This window comes from Suillus discolor, assembly GCF_016758755.1.
Source record: "Suillus discolor strain FC423 chromosome Unknown F5147scaffold_8, whole genome shotgun sequence".
Taxonomy (NCBI): domain Eukaryota; kingdom Fungi; phylum Basidiomycota; class Agaricomycetes; order Boletales; family Suillaceae; genus Suillus; species Suillus discolor.
This window is the reverse complement of record NW_024541255.1, coordinates 228915-253502: the sequence shown is the minus strand read 5'-3', so window position 1 is coordinate 253502 and position 24588 is coordinate 228915. Positions and strand designations below refer to the sequence as shown.

Genomic DNA, 24588 nt, shown 5'->3' with positions numbered 1-24588 from the left:
GAAATCTATTATATCCGTTCGGCAACCGGTCGAAACACTGTGACAGACCCACGGTGTGACGGCACGTGTTAACAATACGCGACGCGTCGCGTACGATGATTAACGTCTGTTTCGAACCCGAAGAGATTAGTCGTTCTCCCCACACTTCTTCAGTTTTATGGTCTTTCTTCCGCCACCGCACCTCGCATCTGCCTCACGACCTGCCTATGCTGAGGCCTACGCAAATATACTGGTAGCGCACCGCCGCTCCCCGCTCACATCTGCTTCGTCTGTCATAATCCTCGTCGCTCCTGATGTAGATGCCTTGTGTGCAGCGAAAATACTTGCGGAACTTCTCAAGCAGGATGATGTTATGCACAGAATAATCCCTGTTTCGGGTCTAGCTGACCTTGAACGAATGAAAGACGAGTTAGTCACATATGCGGAGGTGTGTCTATTGTCATCAAAGGTGCACCAGCTAGCTGAATACTCGGAAGCTACACACACTCATTCTGTTAAACATGGGTGCTATTCTTGACCTCTCATCCGAGAATTGGTTCGGCCAATTCAGCATGAAGCTCACGGTGCACATTATAGACTCAAACCGGCCACAGAACCTTGCAAACATGTTTGCTGGAGGTGAGAATGGCGAGAGATTTGTCGTATGGGATGACGGTGAAGCAGAGAATATGGGAGAGGAACGAAAGGCTTGGGAAGCTCTAACGGTGAATATGATGATCACTACACTGCGGACCCTGCTGACTTGAATGTAGTACGAACCCGAACCCGACTCTGATGAAGACTCGGAGTTGGACGATCAAGATGAGGTGCAATCAAATGAAGATGATGATCCTGACGATGGTGAAGAATTCTCTGAGCGAGGCCCTTCGGGCAAGAGGAGATCATTGGGAGACGGTGATCGAAGTCAAGAGAAGCGGCGGAAACTGGACGATGTGAGTCATTATCCAACCTTTACCCAATACATAGTCGCTTTAACATGATTAAGCAGTCCACTCGGCTGTCGCGAGAACAACGCGACGCATATCACGAACTTATCGCCAAATACTATGGGAGTGGGTCGTGGTATGGTCAAAGTGCGTCTGCAACAATGTACATTCTTGCCACTGTTCTTGAACGAGTGGACTGTGATTTTCTCTGGTAAACCCCTTGTTGATCTCCCATGGCTTGATTTACGACATCGTCCTTCAGGCTTGCGATCCTTGGACTTACGTTCCAGTATACCACCGCTCGAATATCCCGCGACACCTATGACAAATACCATTCAATATATTACGACGAGGTTTTCCGCCTGAACCCGCTGCCGCCAGATGTTGCTGCTAATACGACAGATGCCATCACAGCCATGAGCCCAGACGATCTATCTGTACGGGCAGCTGAAGAGTTGCGTTTTATGCTTTTCCGACATTGGACACTGTACGATGCAATGTACCACTCAAGCTATGTCGCGGGCAAACTTGGCATATGGAAAGAGCGTGGACGGAAGCGCCTCACCGGGCTACTCGCAAAGATGGGGTACACTTTCCTGTATCCTTTATTTGTCACGGCTGAAACTCTTCCTCTGTAGTTTCTCTATCCCGCAGACGCAGCAGCCCTATGCGCACATGGATCTAGACTTGAAGCACCAGCTGCGCGCGAAACTCGACTCAATCGCACCGGAATACGGCCTTGTTGAGTTAACTTATCCGTCTTTTGCAAGATGCTTTGGATACCGCGCTTCCCCTCTCAGTGCAGCGGATGCTGTGGAAGCAGTAGGCGCATTGCTCGACGTTGCAGGTGGCATCAGGATGGAGGTCGAGGTTGAAGGCGCACGGCACGGGGGTGAGTGGTTCGGTGGCGGGAGATTATGGGAAGGAGGGCGGAACGGAGAGGAGAAGCGGGAGAAACGGATAGAAGTTGGTAGCAGACAAAAGGATGGGGATGACGATGTAGACACGGATGTTAACGGCGAAGAGCGGAAAGAAAGGACATGGTGGGTGAAGAATTTTTGGGCTGCTTATGATGCTCTGTCAGAGTACGTGCTCGCTCCTCTCGTTGACATGTGTTCCGGAATAACTGTGTTTAGCATTGTACCCCTGAGAGATGCTTTGTCGCTTGCAATGTCGCTTCATCGTGCTATTATTCGGCAAGGGACGTCGATAATAGATAAGCAGGATATTCGAACGATGCGCTCCCATCGTGTCGTGGTGCTCTCAAAAGGGCCTGATCTTGCTCTATTCGCCCATCCTGGGGTTCTCGCACGCCTAGGACTTTGGCTAGTAGATGCGCTTCGTGACCGTCTCCCAGGGACAAAAATCGGCGGTCTCAAAGGAAGAGGAAAGAAGTCGCTCCCATTTGTTGTCGCTTGTCTAAATGAAAGGACGCAGACGTATGTTGTAGTCGGTATCATGGGGGCGCTTGACTTTGGGGACGTCAGGAGAAAGTAAGTCATACGTTCGCCCCTTCTTGTTAGTATCAACATCATGGTTCATCCCACTTCAGCGAGTTTGGTCTAGCATTCATTGAAGCAAAGCAACGCTGCAATGCACGGTCACGCCACAGTACCTTTGATGCAAGTGTGCTCGAAATCGAGCAAGAGGACCTGAAATTGTTCTTGGAGACCTTATGTGAAGTCGGGGAAGGGTATTGACATTCTCAGGTAGTTTTTTTGCATGTTGTTATCCTTGCCAAGCTCTCTTATATCATATTTGCATCAATAAACATGTTGTACTCTCTCAATGTGACCCAATAAAGCAGTACAATAAAATGAGCTCTACGAGTACCTTTATTTGCCTCAGTTCCACTAAATAGGGAACCCAAATCCCCAAGTAATCACAATCAATTTTCGCTAGTGGCCGCAAGCACTACATATCTATGATAGTTAATAGCGCGCAATGATTTAAAAGAATCGTACGATGGAGCCACTAGAAGTGATTCTTCATCACCGTGTGTCGCTGCGGTGTTGCATTGATATCGGATAGGTCCGGGCGTGTGGCGTGAAATATGTCCTAAGTTATCAGCCGCAGATCAGTATGATTGGCATCTCAGCGGTATGCAATCTGTCAGAACCTGTATCAATGAAAAACTGCGGAGAAGATCGTTGCTCCCTGACAACATTTCGAAATACGGATATTGGGTATACCGTTAACTTACCTTCCTTCCAAGCCGCGAAATGCCCTTAGGCACAAGGTGGTGAAAAGAGTGTACTTGGGCAGGTCTGAGCTAGCAGTTATCACATAAGTCTGAGTATTGACTCGGAGAATACTAACATTGGATTAACGTAAGAAAGAGACGCCAAACCGTCTTTGCCAAAGGTGCCACTCCTGCTGGACTTCGGCGAATGGTCCTCCTGGTGTACTTGTGGTTCGTGAAACTCTTTGGACAGACGTGAGCAGTGAACCTCCATGGTTTGAAGGATGTGGGTGACCGTATTCTGACTCGCTGGCCAAGGTGACTGACTACCGACCATGGACCGCACCCAGAGGATATGTGACCCATGGAGGCCCAAAACTAAAGCACGAAATGGACGATGTCCGGATCAGTATCATTGTCACTGTAGAAGATCAAAATTTTATTCAATGTTCGGTATACTACCGTAATAAATTACAACAATGCTACACGCTTTTCAAGTACTCGAGGATCAATCCGGAAGCACCCGGCCGGGCTTCGGGCGTTATTGAGTAATGATTGGGCATGCGGAACGGGCGCTTTCTAGGCTTGCTGCAATCGACCACAGCAAGCGACAATTCTTGCTACCTCCTCTTTTTCGTCCTCATCGTCATCGACGACGTCGACAAACATTATTTACATCGTCCAAGTCGTCAAGCCCATTCGACCGACTAGAATTAGTAACTGACCCCTAGTGCTCAAACTTCTCACTGTAGTCAGTTACTGATCGAATTGATCGCGATGCCAGCGCCAGTAGCGATGTACGTCGTTGCAGCTATCGCAGGTGCTGCTGCTGTTTTTGCTTTTAATGAGGTGACTTCCTGTTTTATGTCTACAAAAATCCTATTTCGTCCTCGCCCGTTTTCAAACACACCCTTCTAATATACTCTTCAGTTCGTCTTCGAACCTCACATCGCCCCTGCCATAGAGCGTTGGGCAGAGGACTTCATTGCCAGGCGTCGTGCTCGACGCGAAGGTGCTGTTCCTGTGCCATCCACCAGAGGATCTGGGGATGGAGACTCGGGTCCCAGACGTGCTGATCCGAAGAACAGGGCTCCTGCGAGAGAAGAAGATCCCATCGAACTGGAAGGCCTCAACCTCGGCCTCGTCGACGAATGGCGAAATAATGTACATCACACCGCCCAAGGCACGGGTGTGAGGCGGAGAGTCAGAGTAGTTCCTGATACAGAAGGGAGCATATCCACCTCAATAGATGATGTATTTCTTCCATTTCCCTTGTATCGCATCCTCTCGAATACTAATAAAACATGTACAGTCCTTTCCATCCCTCACGCACACTCCGCTCGCACCCACTCACGTCATCTCCAACGTCTCCTCCCCTTTCACAGAAACGCTAACTGTATCTACCAGCACGCCCAACCGTGCTCACTCTCGAGCCTCTTCCCACACCGCAAGTGACGATAACACTACTATTTTTTTCGCCCCATCTTCCCAGTCTTCTTCTCCCCCTCCTAGCCCGCCATTTGGCCCCATCCTCCCCGACACTCCCCGCACAAGCGCTGCCTACACCGCCCGCCCATTTTCCCCGGTTGTGCGCACGCCCGTGCGCTCCCGCACACAGTCGAGCTGGTCTTTGCACCACTCGGATAGGAATTCGCGTGTTAGGATGAATGTGCAAGGCAGACGTGTAGACGTCGGCGTCGAGGACGAACATGACAATATCAATATCAACAGCAACACCAGTGCGAGTATGCACGAGAATATGAGCGGGAACATCAGCGTTGTGGAATCACTATCAGAACGTTACCCCGCTGCGCCCACTCCGCCTGTCTTGCTCTCCCCGCCTTTATCACACAGTGTCCTCTCCTCCCCAAATACAGACATCCTGAGCCTTGGGAGCAGTGGTAGCCGCTCTGGCTCACCATTCGCCGTACTCTCCCCACCCGAGCAGCGCGCGTCGCTCTCAGGTGCTGCGAGCTCTCTGTCGCCCTCGATAACGAGCGAGGATGAGTTTATGTCGTTCGGCGAGGAGTCAGACGCGGATGGGGAAGAAATGCCGGTGCCGCGAAGCGGAAGTACGCGTTTGCATAACCCTTTTTCAGACTTTGAAGAGGGGAGTGATTTTGATAGTGGCAGTGAGGGGAGCTGGGGCCGGGTGAGTGCTAGTCGGGGCTGATCCGATCACGTCCTCTTGCCGGATTATCAGAACTGGAACGATGGTCAAATAGCGCACGTGTGGTATCGGGGGAGGGTTCTACTCAGTATACACGGGGTTTGTTAGTGCAGTATTTATGTGTTCTTTTCCCTTTGTCTCTCTATCTGGTTCTCTATTTTGCTCTCGTTTTGTACTCGTCTTGTTCTGTCGCTCTCATAAATTTATGTTGTACATCATTCCACATTTCGAACACTACATGCAAATCAGATTCGTGTGAACGTTAAGTCATTGGGATGATACCAAGAGCTATGTTATAAAATCATTATAGGGCACTGCATTACCTAATGGTTTTGTTTGACTGGACGCCGACCTTGACAAGCATCTCAGATGCATTGTCGCAAAGCAGGTAGTATTCTCCAGCTCACACAGCGGAGGTGTGCATCAACAGCAACTAAAGTTAAGGTGGGCACCACTATTTGTTCCATGACATGGTCATAACCTTTTCGCTAGCCATCGGAATGGCTCCCCGTTGATCCTGTTCTTCCTCCACAGCCAACCCTGAGTAAATGGGTCAGAGCAAAAACGACACCCCTTCATCACGACTGTAATGACTTCCGAGGCGCGTCTTTACGTGCTGGAAATACGCCCTCCGCTTCAAAATGGGCTCGTCCTGCAACTCCTCGATCACAACCTGGCATGAAAAAAGTGGCCGTTAATGTACACTCTCGTCCCGCAACTCCTCGATCGCGACCTGGCAGGAAAAAAGTAGCCGTTAACGTATACATTCCTACGACAGTTTCCGTTGGTCAACTAGCAAGATTATTAAATGTGCGGCAGAGTAAGTTACCGATGCCTTTATGAGGGTTACCTGGACTCAACAATTGCAGCACTACTTCAACGCAAGATGGTCGACGCGGGGATGGAAGCTGAGGCGTCATATGATCATGGTCCCGCTCCTTGCACCCCTTTCCCGCCGAATTACTGATGCTTTACTGTAGTGTTGACGTCTGATTATGCTGCCCTTCTTGCAGAAGAATTTGGCCGCAATCCTATCATTAATGATGAAGCTGCTTTTGATATATATCCCCCGTACGTAGTCTGAGATATCTGATGTGCTTGTATACTCATGCAACCTTCAGTGCTCCACATCCTGACCCAACTGCCCTTCCCACACGCCCACCTATCATCACTATTATGGGTCACGTTGACCACGGTAAAACTACTCTTCTAGATACCCTTCGTTCAGCATCTGTTGCTGATAATGAGGCTGGTGGTATTACGCAGCATATTGGTGCCTTCTCGGTCCCTGTCAAGGGATCCTCTAGTGGCACAATTACATTTCTTGATACACCCGGACATGCTGCTTTTTCTGCAATGCGCTCACGCGGTGCTAGTGTTACGGACATGGTCGTCCTTGTCGTTGCAGCGGATGACGGTGTTATGCCTCAGACAAAAGAGGTTATCAGGCTTATCAAGGGGGAGCAAGGCAAGGTTGGGGTCGTTGTGGCTATCAACAAGGTTGATAAACCAGAAGCGGATGTGGTGGGTATTTTCTGGGTCGTCTTGTTATGGTAGCTTAACGGAAGGGGGACTGCAGGAAAAAGTTCAACATGCACTCCTTGCTGAGGGCCTCCAGCTGGAGGCATTTGGGGGAGACATTCCATCCGTTGAAGTGTCCGGATTGACAGGACATGGACTGACTGATCTAACAGACACCCTGTCATTGATGGCCGAGGTACAGGATTTGCGCGCAGAGCAAGATGGGCCAGCCTATGGGCATGTCATTGAATCGAAGATGCACAAAGGTCTCGGGTAGGTTCAGAAGCGTGTTTCGTGCTAGATTGACCGCCCATTCATTTGCAGGCCCACTGCGACAGTTCTGGTCTTACGTGGATGTTTAACTCCCGGTGCTCACATCCTGGCAGGCACATCTTCCGGGAAAGTCCGTCTGATGTCGAATTCATCTGGTGCAACTGTCAAGGCTGCATATCCTGGAATGGCGGTCACCGTCTCTGGGTGGCGATCACTTCCGGGTGCAGGTGATGAAGTTGTGCAAGGTAGCGAGGGCGACGTAAAGAAAGCTCTTGCAAATAGAATTAGGAAAAAGGAAGTGGAAACGGTTTTAATTGACGCGGAGGCAATTAATATTGCACGCGCTGCAGAACGCGAAAGAGTCCGGAGGAAAGAGGATAAGAGTCAAGATATGAGGAATATATTAGATGGCGGTCCTAAAGAGCTCCGGCTGGTGATCAAAGGTGATGTAAGCGGGAGTGTCGAGGCCGTTGTGGGCGCGCTGGAAGGGATCGGGAATGAAAAGGCTCGTGTCAAGGTCGTATCCACAGGAGTGGGCGATGTCACGGAGGGCGATGTGATGATGGCCAAAGCTGCTGAGGGTAAGGACCCCGATTTATGTGGGGCCCAGATGCTGATACTGCGCATATAGGCATAATCGTTTCCTTCTCGGTCAAAATTCCACGTTCAGTGGAGACTACTGCGGCACAGAACCATGTCCCAATTTACTCATCCAAAATCATCTATCGGATCATGGACGAGGTCCGAGACCGCGTCACCGCATTGCTACCTTGCACCTATGAGACCAAAGTTACTGGGGAGGCAACTGTTTTACAACTTTTCGATATTCACCTCAAAGGGAAGATGACCAAGAAGATTGCAGGTTGCAGAGTCAGTAATGGCACCATCGAGAAGTCGAAAGGGGCTCGAGTTGTTCGCAATGGTCAAGTAATCCATGAGGGTGTCCTCGATGCACTTAAGCAGCACAAGAAGGATTTGCTGGAGGTGAAGAAAGGTACTGAATGCGGGATCAGTCTGCAGGACTATGAGGAATTGCGCAACGGCGACTTGATACAGATGTATCAAACGATTGAAATACCCGGCGTATTATGATCCGGGATGTTTCAAAGTTGAGACTATGGTATTTTTATCTTTACACTAGAATTTTAGACTAGACTTTTCCCATTGATCCCCCTCAATCTTCTAATTGACTCTATTTGTATTTTGCTCATCAAGCACTAGATCTTTGCTCCCAATGGTACCCGTTCGGCCACCTACACCGAAAGTCAAACTGATGTTGCCAAGATCACGAGTTGTCTTTTCGAGCAAAGTCCAACTCCTGGTATCAAGTTTCTTGAGGACCACTTCGACCTTCGTATTATAGAATTTGTACGAAGACCCATCGGGATTCACTGGACCGAAAAGAACGATTGTACGGCGGAAGCGCTTGGGTCCAGGGAGATAGAGGTCCAAGTGAATTTGATTGTCCTCTATCGCAACAGTGCTCTTTTCCTTGTCCACTTGTTTGGCAAACACAGAGATGTGGACCTCCTTTGGTGTTTGATAATGGTCGACACGGCAGTCAGTAAACTGCTCCACCTAAAATGACACATTAAATCCAGTCCTTCAAGTGATAAAGTGACAGAGAGAGAGCAAACCTGAAGTTCTGTACGCTGCTTGGGTGCAAACACGTGGCGCCCCTTTTTACACCCCTCAATCTTGAGGAACTCATCAAACTCCAAGACACGTCGTTTACAGCATATGTAACCCTGTGTGTGGGGATTTAGCCTCTCATCGGTGCGGTGCCCACATGACTGACCTTGCTTCCTTCATGAAAGATGGGCTGAAGTCTTGAGTCAGCCGACAGGCGAGCCCACCATTAATACCATCAACGTACAACAGCTGGGTGGTATGTGCAAACAGTTTCATCACCATCTCCAATTCGATTCACCTCATCACTGACAAAAGCAGTACCACAGCTTCTGCGTTTACACACAGTGCCAGGAGATACGGGCACGTCGAGATCATCTTCATCTTCCACAACAGGAGCTTCTACAGGTGGGGGAATGGATGGCTTAGGCGGCGCAAGCTTCGGTGTACTGGTCGAATAAACCTCCGCTCCGTCTTTTGCCTCCTTCACGATAAGATTGGAGGCGATCGAGGACGTCTTTATAGCAGGAGCAGGTACTTCTGGGGCTTTGTCTGTATGCGACGAGACCGTACATCCCTGGCGATAAAACCGTCAAGACACATTGCTGCGAAGACTGAGGACCCGCGAACTACTTACAGGTACTTTCATGAACTCGTCAAAGTCCAAGGCTGGCTTATTCACATCGGAACAACAAGACCACGATTTCAAGCCTTCATGGAAGACCTACAGGCTGGACTAAACTGCGATGATTCGACGTTAAGATGTTACAGCGGCTCACAGGTGCTCCAGAATGGTAGGTGCAGCTGGACGGATCATTTGTAGCTAAATCGAAATCCTGGCCACAGCCTTTTCGTGTGCAACGCGGCATTTCGAGTTGAATATGAGTTGCAATCAAAGTACTCGGGAACTCTGGGGTGTGCACGTTCAAATTTATCGCTGTTTCAAGTATCGATCGACCAATTGGTTCATTCTAGTTCATTCTGCTAAGTTGCTTACATAATCGTTTCAGATCAGTATCTCTAGTGATTCTACCAAATACCACATATTCTTGTCTTGGCCAGCCAGCACGACCCGCTACATCCGATTGTGCGTATTACACCCTTTCGGAAACTACTTATCGACGAGTATATTCTTGCTCTATTTAATACTGACTTTACAAATTTGTACACAATTATGGTGGCATTTTACTAGTATTTATGCAAAAGACTCCATGATTCAGAAGTGGTCTCCAGTGCAGGCCCGCTGAGCTCTGAGCGTTCATTATTCTCAGCGTTTCTTCGTGATGCCGAGCAGTTCTAACCCCGAGTACTCAACCATACACGCCTACCCCCGTGCCCTGACTGTTTCACGTTACCCTTATCGCTCCACACTCACACCCTCAGATGCGAGGCTAAATGGACTGTTTATACAGGGAGTCTACTACATTACTATTTACTATCTACATAATAGGGTACAGAACCACACGTGAATAATAAACGATTTCTCTTGCAGGAAAGAATGGCTCATAAGAGGTTGCATTATAATTATGGAAGGGTCGACGGAGACCTTGCCAATCAAAGTGGACAGCATCTTTTCACAGAAGTGTAAACGATCCTGTGGGACACTCATATTACCGCACCCTGCGGATCACAGCCATACGTTATGGCGGAGTCAAGATATCATGACTCTGACATTAAACCGAGTGCTCGGCGGTCTCGATACCATTCAATGTCGATAGAACGGAGGTCAATCACGAACAAGGTGATCCTATTCTGTGCTGCGATGACGAAATTTGCATTGGCACAAAAAGGGGACATGATCTATGCAGGCTCTTGATCATCGATCATAACGAGACGATTCACGTCATGCAGGATTCCCGGATTTCGCACCATAGACAACAAGTCCAGTGGCTTATCGGTAAAATGCAAGGATTCGACATATTTCTGATATGGGTAAGGCTTGGACTGATATCGCCACACGAGAGCAGGCCTGCCATGAAAGGTGTCATTAATTTGACGGAATGAACAACATTGCGGACTATAGCAAGCTTTATACTTAGTAAGCTGATTCACAAAGAAGGTCAAATGACTGAACGTTCGGTAAGCAGCAGTCACGCGGCTGTAAAGCCTACTTCGTAACCAAGTGTACGCGAGTCCTGGAGGCCTGGCCAGTGGCGATGTTACTGGATGCTTAAAGGTTCAACGATATGATTTAGGCTCCGCTCGTGTCCACTTGCACAATCTGTATGATATTATCAGTCTTTCGTGTGGTCCGAAGGTATGCAGAGCGGCCAGGAGCACGTCTTTATTTTGGCGCCTCGGTCATGAAACCAAAAACCATTACCAGGAACATGAACTTGGCCTCGTTAAGTAGCAGCTTTGCCGCCTTGAAGCAATCTATCGTAACTGTCATTGTTCCATTAGAGGTTGGAGTTCCATTGTCACAATGGAAGCATTTCCTTGAGCCGAGGTTCTCAGAGCTATAAGATCCAGGTGTCAAGCGTTCTCAGACCGTGCGGCAAGGGCCGCAAAGCGCTCCGATACTGCCATAACGCTCGTGTCGTGCCGATCAGTAGTTCGCCCGCACAGTTGTGGAAGCTCCGCAAATCGCATGGGAAAGGAAGTATCACGACCGAACAGCAGGAGCATGGAAAATTGGCAATGGCATGCTACGCCCTATGTTCCTGACTCGACAATCAGTGCGTGTTTACGCTCCTTGAGTGGATACTTACTTACTCCTCGGGGCGCAGCAGGCAGGGCTACAGAAAGACTGCCAGCGCCTGGCGATGCCCCTTGCAGTGAATTGTATTGTACTATTCAATTGACTTACTTTATATGTTTTCAAGTTTAGTGATATGGCTCAAACAACGCAAAATTTTCGCACCGATTTGCCCCCTTTGTTTGCAATGATGTAAAAGTGAATGGGAGAAAATTTGTGTCTTCACGAGTGAGTATCTGAAGTTCGGATTTATTAAGATAAGTTTCAAGGAGGGTCGCATGCTTTAAACGCGGTCCTGCGAACTCAAATAGCACAAGTCAGCACTCACTGATGGCAGTGCCACAAGTTGATGCAGTGCAGCCGCTAGTGCGAAGATCGTACGTACGTAAGACGATCGACCTTTTGAGTTGGAACTTCTCTTGGCTAGAAAACATCGTAGGCAGAATACTTTAGCTTATTAGCGTCTATCGGTAAAGTCTGCACATGAATTCACCTCTGCCGCTGGCAAACTGTATTGTTTATCACCAGAAAGGTACTCACTCGTTGTGAGAAATATGGTGAGAAAATGGGGTTACGTTGCACGATTCTAACCTGTCTGCATGGGATAAGTACCTGGGATACATCTTATCCACATGCCGATCGTAGTTCTGTCAGGATAAACCCGGTCCGAAAGCCTCCCATACCAAAAAGCCCAAACCCCATGGGCCGACTCGAGCAAGCGTTCGGACGCCGGAATATATCCGACGACGAGCGGTAGGCATCTCCGGCTTTTCGCTGCCCGCAGTCGAAGGATCACGGAAAAATTGTATTATCCCATCCCCACGAATTTTCTGCACAATCACGAATAGTGAATGTTTCAGAGTGGGATCAACGGTTCGTTCTGATTGAATTGTGCGCCTGGTTACGTCCCATGGTCTGCTGAGGATCTCGTATGCCAAACCCGCCGATGCCCCTCCTGCCACTAAGGTAATGCCATGAATGGCACGTGGAAAATGGCGGCCGAAGAAGTGTTCCTCTGGGGTCATGGATAAATTTTGGATAGTGCCTTGCGCTGCAGCTTTGGAAGCTAATGCCACTCTACGAGTGATTTCAAATATCATAAAGAATGCAGCAAAGCCTGGACAACGATGAAATCTCAGAATGTGCGGGTTGTGACTCATGGAGGTATTACCGCAAACATCTTTAGCACATCCCCAACCCCAACCATCCCACCCTCGACCAGCCATCTCGGAAACCTCCTTCATCCAATGCCTGACCTGTCTTATCTCTTTTATATTGTCCGCTCTACTGGCTGATCTTTGGGGTTCGGTTCCTCGGAAGACTTCTTGCCATGCATGAGACCATCCTCTACCGGTGCCACCCTCAATAATAAGGCGGGTATTCTCTACAGGAGCCGCGATCAAGGCTTGCGTACCCCCAGCAGCGGCACCCGAAAGCGCAGCGATTAAAGTTGGATGCGTCCCCAGACGCGTTTCCAGGTAATTAGATGATTCTGTGTAGGTGGTCCACAGAACAGTACCCAACATCGCATTTGCGACCATTGGCGGCACAAAATGTTTTGGAATCACCATGAACTGTCAAAGCCTGATTAAAATTAAAGTAAAGGTATGAAATAACTACCAAAGAGCACCTACACCTTGCTTTTTCACGAGCGTGGATATGTACTGGACACTTAAAGATGCCCCATGCTTATTAGCATGACCACGAAGAGAGTGCCAACCGCTCACTCAATGATGAGCGTTGTCAACGAGACTATTATAAAAATATCCAGACAGACAAACCTTTGGCTGGTCGGAATAATCGTACCGGGCGAGAAAAGTAAAGTGCTACTCCCCTTGTGGCCGTCCTGGCGAGTGCTGCGTACAACGAATTGCCTTGTTGTTCTTTGGATGTATTGTCCTGAATATTTGTCGACATTCACACCAGCTAAGTTGCTGAACCCCGAGAAGTACCGTCGGATAAGTTATCGCTTTCTGTGTAGTTGGTAAAAGGTAATATTTCATGCGCAGCGGAGCTCAAACTTCGACTCGGAAGAGTTGACAACCAAACTGGTTGACTCTGCTATTATCAATATCCATTCCACTCTCTTGTATGATTGACACACCAACTTTTCATCTTACATCTCTTGAAGTTCGTGGCCTGGTGGAAGATGTTGTCTGCCAGCTATAGACGATTGTTATGTGCACCGTTGTCACGCGAAATGCACACCTTACGAAGCAGGTCCGCTGGCCTCCCGGAAGGATTCAAATTTTTCCCGAAATTTCTGTCCCTCTCCGAGCAGCGCACACTGCTCTCCGCCGCACTCTTTAAACTCGACTCTACCGAAAGCAAACAAGCTCGGAAGCAACGGAGGGACTTCCTTGCCAACCACCCGCAGGAGCATCGTGTGATTGAGGACATTTTCCTTCCCGACGCATACTATAATTTCCAAGAGGTTGCATATCGTATTCGTTGTCAAGATTTTGGCTGATCAATAATCACAGGGCCATTATGATGGCGTGATACGACATTATCGTGAGATGCACTTGTCATCCTGGCCGGAGGATCAGAATCCGGGTCTTTCGCTCATTCTAGCTCGTTTGCAAGGGCTATATCCAACCTCGAACATACAAACACATCTTCTACACCTATCATCCGTAGGGGAGATTCTCGAGCATGTGGATAATATAGAAGCCAGTGGAACTTGGATTCTCGGTGCCAGCCTTGGGGCCGCCAGATTATTACGGATGGAGTCGACAAGCAACCCAGAAGAGTCCTTCGAGGTTCTACTCCCATCGGGTAGTGTTTATTTGCAAATGCAAGTGCAAGTGCGGTCGATATGCCTTCAACTTGAAGCTAAAAGTCAAAGTAGGGACAGCGTGCGGTATGACTATAAGCACTCTGTACTAAAAGCGGGCGGTGACATCAAGGCTGGCCAACGAGTCAGTATAATGATCAGAGTGAGTGGATTGTTCTTCACAGATATGGCGCATAATATTTCGTCACGCTCAGGACCGAAAGGAAGTGCCTACATTCAATACATAAGTGAGCTCGTTGCATTTTGAGGTCTTTACTAAGGGGGCAAGCACGCTTCCATACTGGTCTGTTAGAAGGTTATTTCTTCAGCAACGACACGCACTTGCCAATCCGGGACTGTGTCGTCGTATGGTCCGATAGACAGGCACTGGCGATTTTACCGCATATTTCATTCAACCAGCGCCTTTCCTTCGGGCTTCCGTCCTGTTTGGACTCAGCTTGATCTGAATATGTACTAGAACTATGACAATTACACTATCACTTATGCTTACTATCTGATAGGAACATACCAAGCTCGAATGAAATTGGTGCTCGCATAGCATTTTAAATCCAGCCTATAGTGTTTGTTACGGAGCATGCATTTGGGGTGGAATGGAGATGATATGTCACAGCAATGCCTGCGAAAAAGTGTGGCTCACAAAATTACCGGCACTTACGAATAGATCGAGGGGATAAGTTTGTGTTGATATATATATACACACATAGGCAGGAGCTCCGAGTCACTGAATGAAAATTACCTTATTTAGACCTTTGTGCACGTATCGCCAGATCTCAATCGCAGATATTGCCATGTATACCGAGACTTATACTATTATAAGTATCGAGGTGAGCTGTAGGACGGCATTGCGTCCCGTCGGTCCTCTCGCAAGACAAGAAGTGCTGTCACATCAAGATGTGTTTAGTGCACTGTGAAAGTTTTGTATGACCTCAAGAATAGTGAGTTTTTCCGACAGCCGATCCTTAAATCGACCGTCTAATTTATGTAACACATACACTTGCTCAACATTCCCACAGTCGATCTTGTTGGACATACATAATAATACTGCGCAATCGTGGCGCTACGTATTACTAGGATAAGTGTCATTGTAGCGGTCGTAGCAAGCACGTAGAATTAGATTTCCTGATGTAGCAGCGATTCTCTAACATAATAATGCATATGTAAATTACGTTAGAAACTTCTTCACAATAGTGATGTAGACGCAATTGAACCGTGTGTGTTTGTAAATTGAGCATGCAAGTTAAGCTCGAGCTTCTGCTACGTATCCGCTCCTCGATCGAGTGCCGTTCAACAACTGACATACAAATGACACACCCCCCAAATTTCTAGTTGTGTGTGTTTGCGACTTGATGCCCAAAATTTCTGCGAAGCGAGGAAGACGACAACGGCCAGAGTTTAAAAACGGACCATCCGGTTCTAGAAGGTCAGTTATTGCCACTTGCCAGGCCTAGAGGGTATATCATTTGATTCCAGATAGTATCTTTCCACGAGTCTTTGTCGAAGGAAACCCCCGCGAACCCCGATTTATCCTCGCTTTATAGCAATGACGTGGATGTTTTTTTTTGCTTCCGCGACGAAACCTACCCATGCTCTGTTCACTCTGCCTAGTCACCGGTCACCAGTAGTCACCCCAGTTGTGCGGGACAATCATGAACTGTTTATTGGAAAATAAAAGACATGCATTTTCTGGGGCTGCAAAATGCTCTCGCCGGATTTATCAGTTCCCAATCCCTTGGTAACTCACATGCCACGCGACCTTGGAAGGCAGATCCCAACAGATTGATTGATCCCAGGATCTCCTCGACTAAAGTGCAAGAAATCGATCGCAGATATAAACGGATGAGTTACATGTGCGTCGAGACGAATGAATACAGTACTAGTGATGCGATGATCCTGTAAGGTCCATGAATTGAATGTGGGATGTGCAATAAATAACTCTATGTGGGTGGGCTCTATAGGTTGTAAATCTCATTGGTTTACTTTTACAAGGCTGGACACTCTGAACGTATTATTAGAAAATGACATCACTTATGAATCAGCGGAGGACACCCACGGTAACTGTGCGTGGCCTTCTCCATCTACTTTCACCACCACAATCTGGGTGCCCTATAATATGACTCATGAGAAGAATGTCTTCTGAAATGATGTAGAATTCCTACATCGGCCATACGGTTGGTGGCCTGCACAGTACCGTACTTGATTTCACCACCAGACGCCCAGTAGAAGACTCGAGTGCCATTCTAGGAGTTCGGTCAGGATGAGTGTCAAAGTCAGGTAGGATGCAGCAGCTTACTGGGAAAGCGTTCATAGCCAAAACAGTAGAAACCGCACACAAACGTTGAGTGTGGAGAAGTTGGGGGCTGAGAGAAACATGATACCGTCCTCCTGTTTTATATGCAGTCTGTATGCAGATTACTTCAACGCCTTCGCTCGGTGATAGGGAATTCAGGCTAGCCCTTCTTTCTGAGAAACCTGAGGAGGGTCGTGTCTAATTTGTCCCATATGCCGCTGAATGGTTGGATTGTGTGGAAATGAGCGAGGTCGCTTACAGTGAAGGAAACCTATAGACACGTTAATTAGGTGGCAACCCAAGGAACAATTGCCGAAAGCTTTACTAATTTCATTTGGATTTGGATGGATGATATCGAGATTAGTCTCGCCGTTCGAGAATCCGATGAGGCTGAACTTAAAATCAAATGCGATGCCTGCCCGTTGAGAAGGGTCATGAAATTTTGAATGAATGAGGTCTAAGAAGCTGAGGTACAGACCCAAAAGACAACCCTTGCCTTGCGGCTAACACGTAACAATCCGTGCGCCGCGCACGCAGACTGGTGGAAGTGCACGGGCTCAATGTTATACCACAGCAAATATGCACAGCTAAACTGCCACATGTTGAATAGTTCCACTTCATCAACTAGTAGCGTAAATGACAAAGGGTCGCAACTCACCCTACTCCGGATCGTCATGTTGATCCTCGGAGTCGATCCGTCAGAGCTCCGTTTCATGAATATGAAGTCGAATATTGAGAACTCGGTGGACCCTCATCTTTGGATCTCCAGCAATGTGCCACGAAGAAAGTATCATGTCAGGCAAAGGTACAATTCAACCTTCAACCTTCAAAATATTGATACCAGCGTCAAACCAGTGTTTTAGGTAAGATGAGTAATAATTGCACTTCATTCGTCACAGGTCACGCTGTCACATCTTCAGCCCTTCTTTGTTCAAGAACGCCAAGATGTCTGTAATCCTTGTCACTGGATCTTATGATCATGAAATCAGGTTCTGGGAAGCGTGGAGTGGGATTTGTTCGCGTACTATAGCAAGATCTGGAGAGTCTGGCGTGAGCAAAATGTTTTACCATTTTACGTCGTCAAGACTTATACAAGAATTAGCAAGTGAATCGTCTTGCCATCTCACCAGAGTAATCTCAATGTCCTGTTTCTTCATGTATGAATTTACTGAGAGATTCATTTTATTTTAGCAAACGCCTTTTGGCTGCAGCAATTCACAAAAAGGTCTACATTTATGAGATTACCAGCACCTCCTCGACACCAGTGCGCGTCCAAATATTTGCTACCATCTCCATCTATTTATCCCCTTTAGCTAACGTGCCTAGATGCACATACAAATAATGTAACCTCCGTGTCCTTCCACAGCGAAGGTAAGTGGTTGGTGACGGGTAGTGAAGACGGCACCATCAGAATATGGGATCTTCGGTGGGCGGTCTCACTATGACTCTTAAAGCCTCAAGCGCATAACATCCACGCAGAAGTACACAAGTGCATAGAACGTACGATAACGGTGCCCCTGGCAAGTCTTATCCCTTCTTTCATGACTGTTACTGATACCCTCAAACTCCCAAGTGAATGATGTCTGTGTCCATCCAAATCAGGGAGAACTCATATCCTGCGATCAAGCGGGTTGCATTAAGCAATGGGATTTATCCGAAAATCTCTGCTCGCACGAGCTGGTATGTTCAGAACAAGGTTGCAGTCGTCATTGGTTGACATCCTGTCGGAGACGCCTGCAGGCGATGTTCCTATTCGGTCCGTCAGCTTGGCATCTGATGGCTCTTGCCTAGTTGCAGGAAATAATAAGGTACTATCTACCTTTTGATGATTCGTTGTTTACATTTTTGGCGTAGGGCAAATGCTACGTCTGGAAAATTAACGAGGAGAAATCAGACCTACCTCGTTACCAGGCAGTGACAAAGTTCAGCGCCCATAAGAAGTACCTCACTAGGGTGTTACTAAGTCCAGATGTGAAGTGAGCTCATTTGAGCTACCGATTTGGCAAAGTCTCTGAAGAGGAGAGGCAGATATCTTGCCACGTGTTCTGCAGATACCACCGTGAAGATATGGTCTATATCACAAAATTATGAATTCAGACAAGAGAAGGTTCTTCAAGGCCACCAACGATGGGTTTGGGATTGCGCATTCAGTGCTGATTCAGCTTATCTTGTCACAGGTGAGAAATTCATTCACCTGTCGACTCTATAATAGCCTTATGTATCCACTCAACTTTTAGCGTCCTCGGATCACACTGCCCGGCTCTGGGAGATGGCATCTGGAGAGACTGTGCGACAGTATAATGGCCATCATAAAGGCGAGTCATTGTGTCCCAGTTTACGAGGAAAGCTGAAGGACGCCTCCAGCGGCTGTTTGCTGTGCACTCCACGACGGTGCTGGATAGTTTTTGTATGTAGCAAAACAATATCTACATCGACCGCTCTGTTCCACCAGCCTACGAATCTACGAAATAGTCATATTTATCGCGATACTCAATTCAGTTTTTATCGGCGAGTACTCTTTTGGGTGCCGTCGGCCTGTTGTTTTTTTTACTCGATTTCCGAGTCGCCTGTAGAGATGTGACCGGTTTTTGAACTTCCAGAGACTTCTGCATTCGCTTCGACGTTCGGGCTTACACATCCGACTTCCCCGGGATTGATATCAAGTAAGCTGCAACAGGCAAGGCAGCGCTGGCGCTGAGCCATTCTCTCCTTTAATCCCTTAAGGCGTAATGAAGTAAGTCCTCGGTCTTGGTGATGCTTCTATGCTCCATATTCAGCAACGCGTGCCTCCTGGTAAATCAAATATTGCGAATTGCACATCCTCGAACATCAACCCAATCAGGGAAAGATGCCCACACCAACTCCGCGTCAGTTGTTTCTCTGATTATTTGATGAGACAGAACTCTGATTGACATCAAGCCCATCTGCATCCAAGATTCTGGAGCATGGCAAAACATGGTACCATCAGATCTACCAAAAGATGGGATTTTTGGTCAGTTCTTACCTCATGATCATGTCCGCAGAGCAGTGCTACTCCCCAAAATTTTAAGTGCTTCTCTCGGTCCTAAAGTGGATACGTCTTCCCCCAACTATCATCCGACCGGAAATAATCAGTTAACAGACTGGGTCCCATTATCACCGGCACTGTCACGAACCTCCTGTGTTGCGTCCCTTTCCCAAGCGTTTCTTATGCCTTCGACTTTGGGGTCGCAACAACCATGAAGAAGAACTCCTCGGTGTCGGAGAAGGAACCGATAGATCATATTCGTGTGACCATCGTACATCCCCTCTGGAGTTCCTTCTCGTCTTGCCAGCTGACCGCAGCTTGGGCTGACACCTGAGACCCAAGCAAATAAGAGTCCGCGACAGATGCTAATTGGGGGGACATATTCAAATTTAATGTATTCATAATATGTCTGGAGATATGGATCACAGCTGTCCATACGACTTTTCTGACCGTGTCTCAGGTGTGACCTGGTACTCGCGGCCCGCCTTCGTGCCGCTGGAAAATAGAAGGACTTGTTCGGCCGAGATGTCTTGAGTTGGCAATCAAAGTTCGCAGACTTCGACAGTTAAATCAGTTTATCTTTGCTCAGTGATCAAAGGTAATGATCCGTAGCAATAGCAAACGGATCGGCAACTAAGCACGGCTACTGCACGATTGTATTCATTTCAATATCCTATGTTGAAGTGATATCAATATGGTACTGCCGGTCAAAGTGGGATTCGAGTAATGCTCTTTGATCACGACGTTATAAGACTCCGTACAATCAAAGGTAACATCGTGGATTCATCTTTTGCTGAGTTTGGGCCCTGGGCCCGAGGCTTTGCTTGCTACTTACGTGCAAACACGAAGACTGTCATTGGACTTTGAAGTTGCTTCCTCAACATTTTCAATGCTTCGTTTTCGTGGTCTCGAGCATGGTCCTTCGATTTTCAACCGGACCGTGCACCGACATACGGTCATCATCAACCCCCGCGTGACTCATGAGCAAAGATGAGGCCTAGGTGTGAGCCGTACCACTGTAAGAAGTGTTTTTTTTCATGTTCATATCGAGGAATGAGCGGCTTAGCAGGATCCATTATTCACAGACGTGATTGTGCTTTCGCACACCGAGTTATCATGTCCTTCATAGTTTATTTCCGTGTCCACCAGGGAACATGACTCGTGTACGTGCAGCGGTTTTGCATACTAGGGAGTGCCGTTGGCCGAAACTCGCCCAAGGGAGCAGTCGAACAGATATGTATAGTCTCTCCTAGTCAGACTTATCAAAGGAGGATAGTCGTTTATTACGAGGTATCGTCGGTCCTTGGCGGTCAGTGCACGAACGCTCATGCCCAAGGCCGATCCAACGCTTTGAGAATATTGGCGCTGTCCGAGGACTTCTGTGTCCCCAACTCTTGGGCCATCATTTAAACGCAAGTGAAACCGTACTTGGAAGCTTGGACTCTGGATCCCAACCGATCACAACTACAGAGGCTTAATTGGCCTGCCTGCATTTCCCTCCACTCTCAGGTTCATCCGAGCACGGAAAACATGTTGGCGGAATTGATGAGAGGATGTAGCTGGGCCATATATATGACCATCCACATAAGATAACATGATGCAGGCGTGAACATGAATATCATCCTCTTGACCTCGTTTGAAGCCGAACTCGACTTCGCTGCATCACCACCACCGCCACTTCGCCTTCTGGGATACCTTTGTAGCAATTCAAAGCTTCGAATGGTAGTGATGAAGCATCCGACTTCTGATGGCTTCATATCATATACTTTTAAATGTGCTCGTGAAGTCACGTTTTCACAACAGGTATAGTCCTTTTTCTTGCTGTGAAGATGAAGATTGCTTCAAGATTTTCGAGGAAACAACCTATTCGTAACCCCCGGTTATTACCTTTGTAAGGGCTGATTCTCGTCATGCGCTCCATAAATCATCTGCAGTTAGAAAGCTTTGATGAAATTTTGCAGAGCTCAGATCTTCACCTCAGCGTGGCCCTAACAGTGATTGTACCGGTTAATCAAGTTCTTCGCCCGTGCCATCCTGTTCCTCGGGTTGATCGAGATTCGGATAGCCAAATTTTTTATCTTAATAGGCACATCGACTTGGAGTTGTTTGAGCGCTTGTCATGTCAACAAAGAGCCACACAAATCCAATGGAATACATACATGAGTGCACACTGACGCCAGACGTCGAAAAACTCTTTGCCGTGAAGCTTCGTGATGGGGAGGAGCTTGAGGAATACAACAAATCTAGAGCACGCGACTGCCCGTGGTAGGGTCTGGAACGCCGAGCGCCTCTCAGATGGCGGACGAGAGATTCGTGAACTGGTGGTGCCAAAACAGCTAGGGAATATTATGATCTTTTATGGTATTGTGCACCTTCGCAATCTCCTTAACCTTATCCAAGTTTTCCGGCTCGCTAGCTGAAGGACCATGTTGGTGACCCGTTCTTGTGACTCAGTCCGTAGTGCGTCACTCCTTCATCGTGGCTGGTGTGAAGTAATAGATCCACCGTTCCAAGGTCCTTGATATTGAATTGTTTCCCCTCAACTTGAATTGGGAGGAAGTGGTCCCAATTGTAAAGCTCGAAGCGTTATAAAGCAGCACCATAGATTGTGATGAAAAGACAGTCCGACCGTTTCCGGAACTAGCGGACTTTCAACTTGAGTTATCACGCATCCGTCGATAGTTCTGTCTCCTGTTTTCGACCTCGTTTATTCTACCATCGCAGTCTTGCAATGTAACCCAATTGTTCCGTTCTACGTCATTTTCATCAGAGCTATAACAACAGACCTAAGGTGTTGCTGACAGAGATCTTGACTAAAGTTGATGCCCGAGCATTGAATCAATCATAATACCCACATCACACCGCCTGAAGCAGCTGTGGCAAGTGCGCGACCAATCTTGACAGACGCAGATCTAAGGAACAGCTTTATTCTTGGGTATTGTAGGAAGCTCGAGCCTATGCCAACATGGGCATAGCGAAGAGATCATATATCTACAGTATTTAAGCACGAGATACCGTCGGGCGCAATTGTGTTGGACCACCACATCATGCTGTGTCACTGCGCGTTGATAGTTTGGTCTCCTTTCTGTTTCTTATTTGCTATTCTTTCATTCACTACTATGGCGACGTCCGCTTCATATCATGGCGTTGTTGGTCTTCAAAATTGAAGTCGGTATCAGATTGGCAGAAAGAACTCCTAGCGATATGACGGATTCATTGCTACTCCAGAACTTTGGGACATTCGTGTCAATGTGTTCACATTCGGTGCGAACACTGCCTCAGCTGAAGATGGTAAGTGTCATTGTAGCGGTCGTAGCAAGTAATTAGATTTGCTGATTTAGCAGCGGCTCTCTAACATAATAATGCTATGTAAATTACGTTAGAAACTTCTTCACAATAGTGATTGTAGACCCAATTGAACCGTGTGTTTGTAAATTGAGCATGCTGAACGTCCAAGTATGCTACGTATCCGCTTCTCGATCGAGTGCCGTTCAATAACTGACATACAAATGACACCCCAAATTTCTAGTTGTGTGTTTGGGACTTGATGCCCAAAATTTCTGTGAAGCGAGGAAGACGACAACGGCCAGAGGTTAAAAACGGCTCATTCGGTTCTAGAAGGTCAGTTATTGTCACTCGCCAGGCCTACAGGGTATACTCATTTGATTCCAGATAGTATTTCTCCACGAGTCTTTGTCGAAAGAAACCTCCGCGAACCCCGATGTATCCACGGTTTATAGCCAATGATGTGGACGGTTTTTTTACTTCCGCGACAAAACCTACCCATGCTCTGTTCACTCTGCCTAGTCACCCCAGCTGTGCGGGACAATCACAAACTGTTTATTGGAAAATAAAAGACATGCATCTTCTGGGGCTGCAAAATGTTCTCGCCGGATTATCAGTTCCCAATCCCTTGGTAACTCACATGCCACACGACCTTGGAAGGCAGATCCCAACACTTTGATTGATCCCAGGATCTCCTCGACTAAAGTGCAAGAATCGATCGCAAATATAAACGGATGAGTTACTATAGGTTGTAAATCTCATTGGTTTACTTTTACAAGGCTGGATACTCTGTTAACGTATTATTAGAGAATGACATCACTTATCAATCAGCGGAGAATACCCACAGTAACTGTGCATGGCCTTCCCCATCTACTTTCACCACCACAATCTGGGTACCCTATAAGATGACTCATGAGAAGAATGTCTTCTAGAGTTATGTAGAATTCCTACATCAGCCATATGGTTGGTGGCCTGCACAGTACCGTACTTGATTTCACCGCCAGATAGGCAGTAGAGGACTCGAGTGCCATTCTAGGAGTTCGGTCAGGATGAGTGTCAAAGTCAGGTAGGATGCAGCAGCTTACTGGGAAAGCGTTCATAGCCAAAACAGTAGAAACCGCACACAAACGTTGAGTGTGGAGAAGTTGGGGGTTGAGAGAAACATGATACGATCCTCCTGTTTTATATGCAGTCTGTATGCAGATTAGTTCAACGCCTTCGCTCGGTGAATTCAGGCTAGCCCTTCTTTCTGAGAAACCTGAGGAGGGCCGTGTCTAATTTGTCCATATGTAGTAAGGCACTTCGAATATTGTACAGCTGGGAGGTATCCCCGCCGACTCGACCTTGCAGAATCTGCTTACCTCAGTCGTATCAAAATATTGTCAGCTGTTCCTCAGGAACAAAGGGATCTCCCTGTTTTGGGGTGGAGTCAAGCGTGTCCTGCGGAGCGCCTCCGAGTTGGCTTCCTGCGTTGCAGCTGACTCTGCCAGATGACGTTACCGTATCAACTGTCGCTTTCTCCGTGCATCAGCTGGGTCATAATGCTTGTCATAAAACAATGCCCTGTGGACAGCATGTCATTGTTTCGTGACAAGCATTATGACCAGGGACCTAGTGATGTTCCGGCCCAGCTTAGCCCAAAAGCCGCGGCTTTGGCCTTGGAGGGTTTGTGAATCTTGGGCCGTGTACATTGATGCAGCATCTAATGCTGCCCTCGCATCTGGGACACGGCCTTGTCTGCAGAGAGCGATACCCTTGGAGATATAGCCTGTCGAAGAGGGCTGAATGCTAATGAACTATGTCATCGTCAAGT

The 24588-nt window shown here is 47.6% G+C and overlaps 9 protein-coding genes across 9 annotated transcripts; 5 read left to right on the top strand and 4 right to left on the bottom strand.

Annotated features, from left to right (window-relative positions):
• The first annotated feature begins 119 nt into the window (after positions 1-119).
• Positions 120-2757, top strand: F5147DRAFT_676334 (CDC45 family). The gene is made up of 8 exons (XM_041436013.1): positions 120-427; positions 477-704; positions 753-932; positions 989-1137; positions 1189-1512; positions 1565-2011; positions 2063-2419; positions 2479-2757. Exons 1-8 carry the CDS (start codon positions 158-160, stop codon positions 2624-2626), a joined length of 2103 nt encoding a protein of 700 aa, XP_041296842.1. The 5' UTR covers positions 120-157; the 3' UTR covers positions 2627-2757.
• A 934-nt stretch (positions 2758-3691) lies between these two features.
• Positions 3692-5528, top strand: F5147DRAFT_676330 (uncharacterized protein). Its single transcript, XM_041436012.1, has 3 exons — positions 3692-3957; positions 4039-4362; positions 4421-5528. The coding sequence occupies exons 1-3, from the start codon at positions 3886-3888 to the stop codon at positions 5279-5281; spliced, it is 1257 nt and encodes a 418-aa protein (XP_041296841.1). The 5' UTR covers positions 3692-3885; the 3' UTR covers positions 5282-5528.
• Positions 5529-5956: 428 nt separating this feature from the next.
• Positions 5957-8164, top strand: F5147DRAFT_743629 (initiation factor 2; the record flags this gene model as incomplete). Its single annotated transcript, XM_041439613.1, has 7 exons — positions 5957-6098; positions 6148-6207; positions 6259-6349; positions 6400-6802; positions 6858-7072; positions 7124-7653; positions 7704-8164. 7 exons carry the CDS (start codon positions 5957-5959, stop codon positions 8162-8164), a joined length of 1902 nt encoding a protein of 633 aa, XP_041296840.1.
• A 45-nt stretch (positions 8165-8209) lies between these two features.
• F5147DRAFT_410571 (chord-domain-containing protein) lies at positions 8210-9652 on the bottom strand. Its single transcript, XM_041429661.1, has 6 exons — positions 9481-9652; positions 9339-9425; positions 8949-9278; positions 8871-8894; positions 8710-8820; positions 8210-8650 (listed from the first exon to the last, which is right to left on the bottom strand). Exons 1-6 carry the CDS (start codon positions 9568-9570, stop codon positions 8255-8257), a joined length of 1038 nt encoding a protein of 345 aa, XP_041296839.1. The 5' UTR covers positions 9571-9652; the 3' UTR covers positions 8210-8254.
• A 1910-nt stretch (positions 9653-11562) lies between these two features.
• Positions 11563-13395, bottom strand: F5147DRAFT_676310 (uncharacterized protein). The gene is made up of 6 exons (XM_041436011.1): positions 13181-13395; positions 13034-13125; positions 12571-12973; positions 11893-12516; positions 11728-11846; positions 11563-11635 (listed from the first exon to the last, which is right to left on the bottom strand). The coding sequence occupies exons 1-4, from the start codon at positions 13314-13316 to the stop codon at positions 12050-12052; spliced, it is 1098 nt and encodes a 365-aa protein (XP_041296838.1). The 5' UTR covers positions 13317-13395; the 3' UTR covers positions 11563-11635; positions 11728-11846; positions 11893-12049.
• A 32-nt stretch (positions 13396-13427) lies between these two features.
• Positions 13428-14866, top strand: F5147DRAFT_676306 (uncharacterized protein). Its single transcript, XM_041436010.1, has 6 exons — positions 13428-13833; positions 13883-14196; positions 14251-14338; positions 14391-14423; positions 14489-14646; positions 14697-14866. Exons 1-4 carry the CDS (start codon positions 13549-13551, stop codon positions 14421-14423), a joined length of 720 nt encoding a protein of 239 aa, XP_041296837.1. The 5' UTR covers positions 13428-13548; the 3' UTR covers positions 14489-14646; positions 14697-14866.
• A 1138-nt stretch (positions 14867-16004) lies between these two features.
• On the bottom strand, positions 16005-17329 carry F5147DRAFT_676297 (uncharacterized protein). The gene is made up of 7 exons (XM_041436009.1): positions 17142-17329; positions 16809-17075; positions 16743-16754; positions 16487-16681; positions 16353-16433; positions 16247-16299; positions 16005-16192 (listed from the first exon to the last, which is right to left on the bottom strand). The coding sequence occupies exons 2-7, from the start codon at positions 16917-16919 to the stop codon at positions 16162-16164; spliced, it is 483 nt and encodes a 160-aa protein (XP_041296836.1). The 5' UTR covers positions 16920-17075; positions 17142-17329; the 3' UTR covers positions 16005-16161.
• A 73-nt stretch (positions 17330-17402) lies between these two features.
• On the top strand, positions 17403-19040 carry F5147DRAFT_676286 (WD40-repeat-containing domain protein). Its single transcript, XM_041436008.1, has 11 exons — positions 17403-17533; positions 17586-17614; positions 17675-17747; positions 17797-17909; positions 17963-18003; positions 18057-18163; positions 18214-18291; positions 18338-18459; positions 18512-18660; positions 18721-18798; positions 18848-19040. The coding sequence occupies exons 1-11, from the start codon at positions 17429-17431 to the stop codon at positions 18883-18885; spliced, it is 933 nt and encodes a 310-aa protein (XP_041296835.1). The 5' UTR covers positions 17403-17428; the 3' UTR covers positions 18886-19040.
• A 3646-nt stretch (positions 19041-22686) lies between these two features.
• F5147DRAFT_820148 (uncharacterized protein) lies at positions 22687-24124 on the bottom strand (the record flags this gene model as incomplete). Its single annotated transcript, XM_041443662.1, has 8 exons — positions 23861-24124; positions 23727-23807; positions 23617-23673; positions 23546-23564; positions 23416-23517; positions 23140-23293; positions 22998-23050; positions 22687-22772 (listed from the first exon to the last, which is right to left on the bottom strand). Exons 1-8 carry the CDS (start codon positions 23873-23875, stop codon positions 22687-22689), a joined length of 567 nt encoding a protein of 188 aa, XP_041296834.1. The 5' UTR covers positions 23876-24124.
• Positions 24125-24588: the final 464 nt, after the last annotated feature.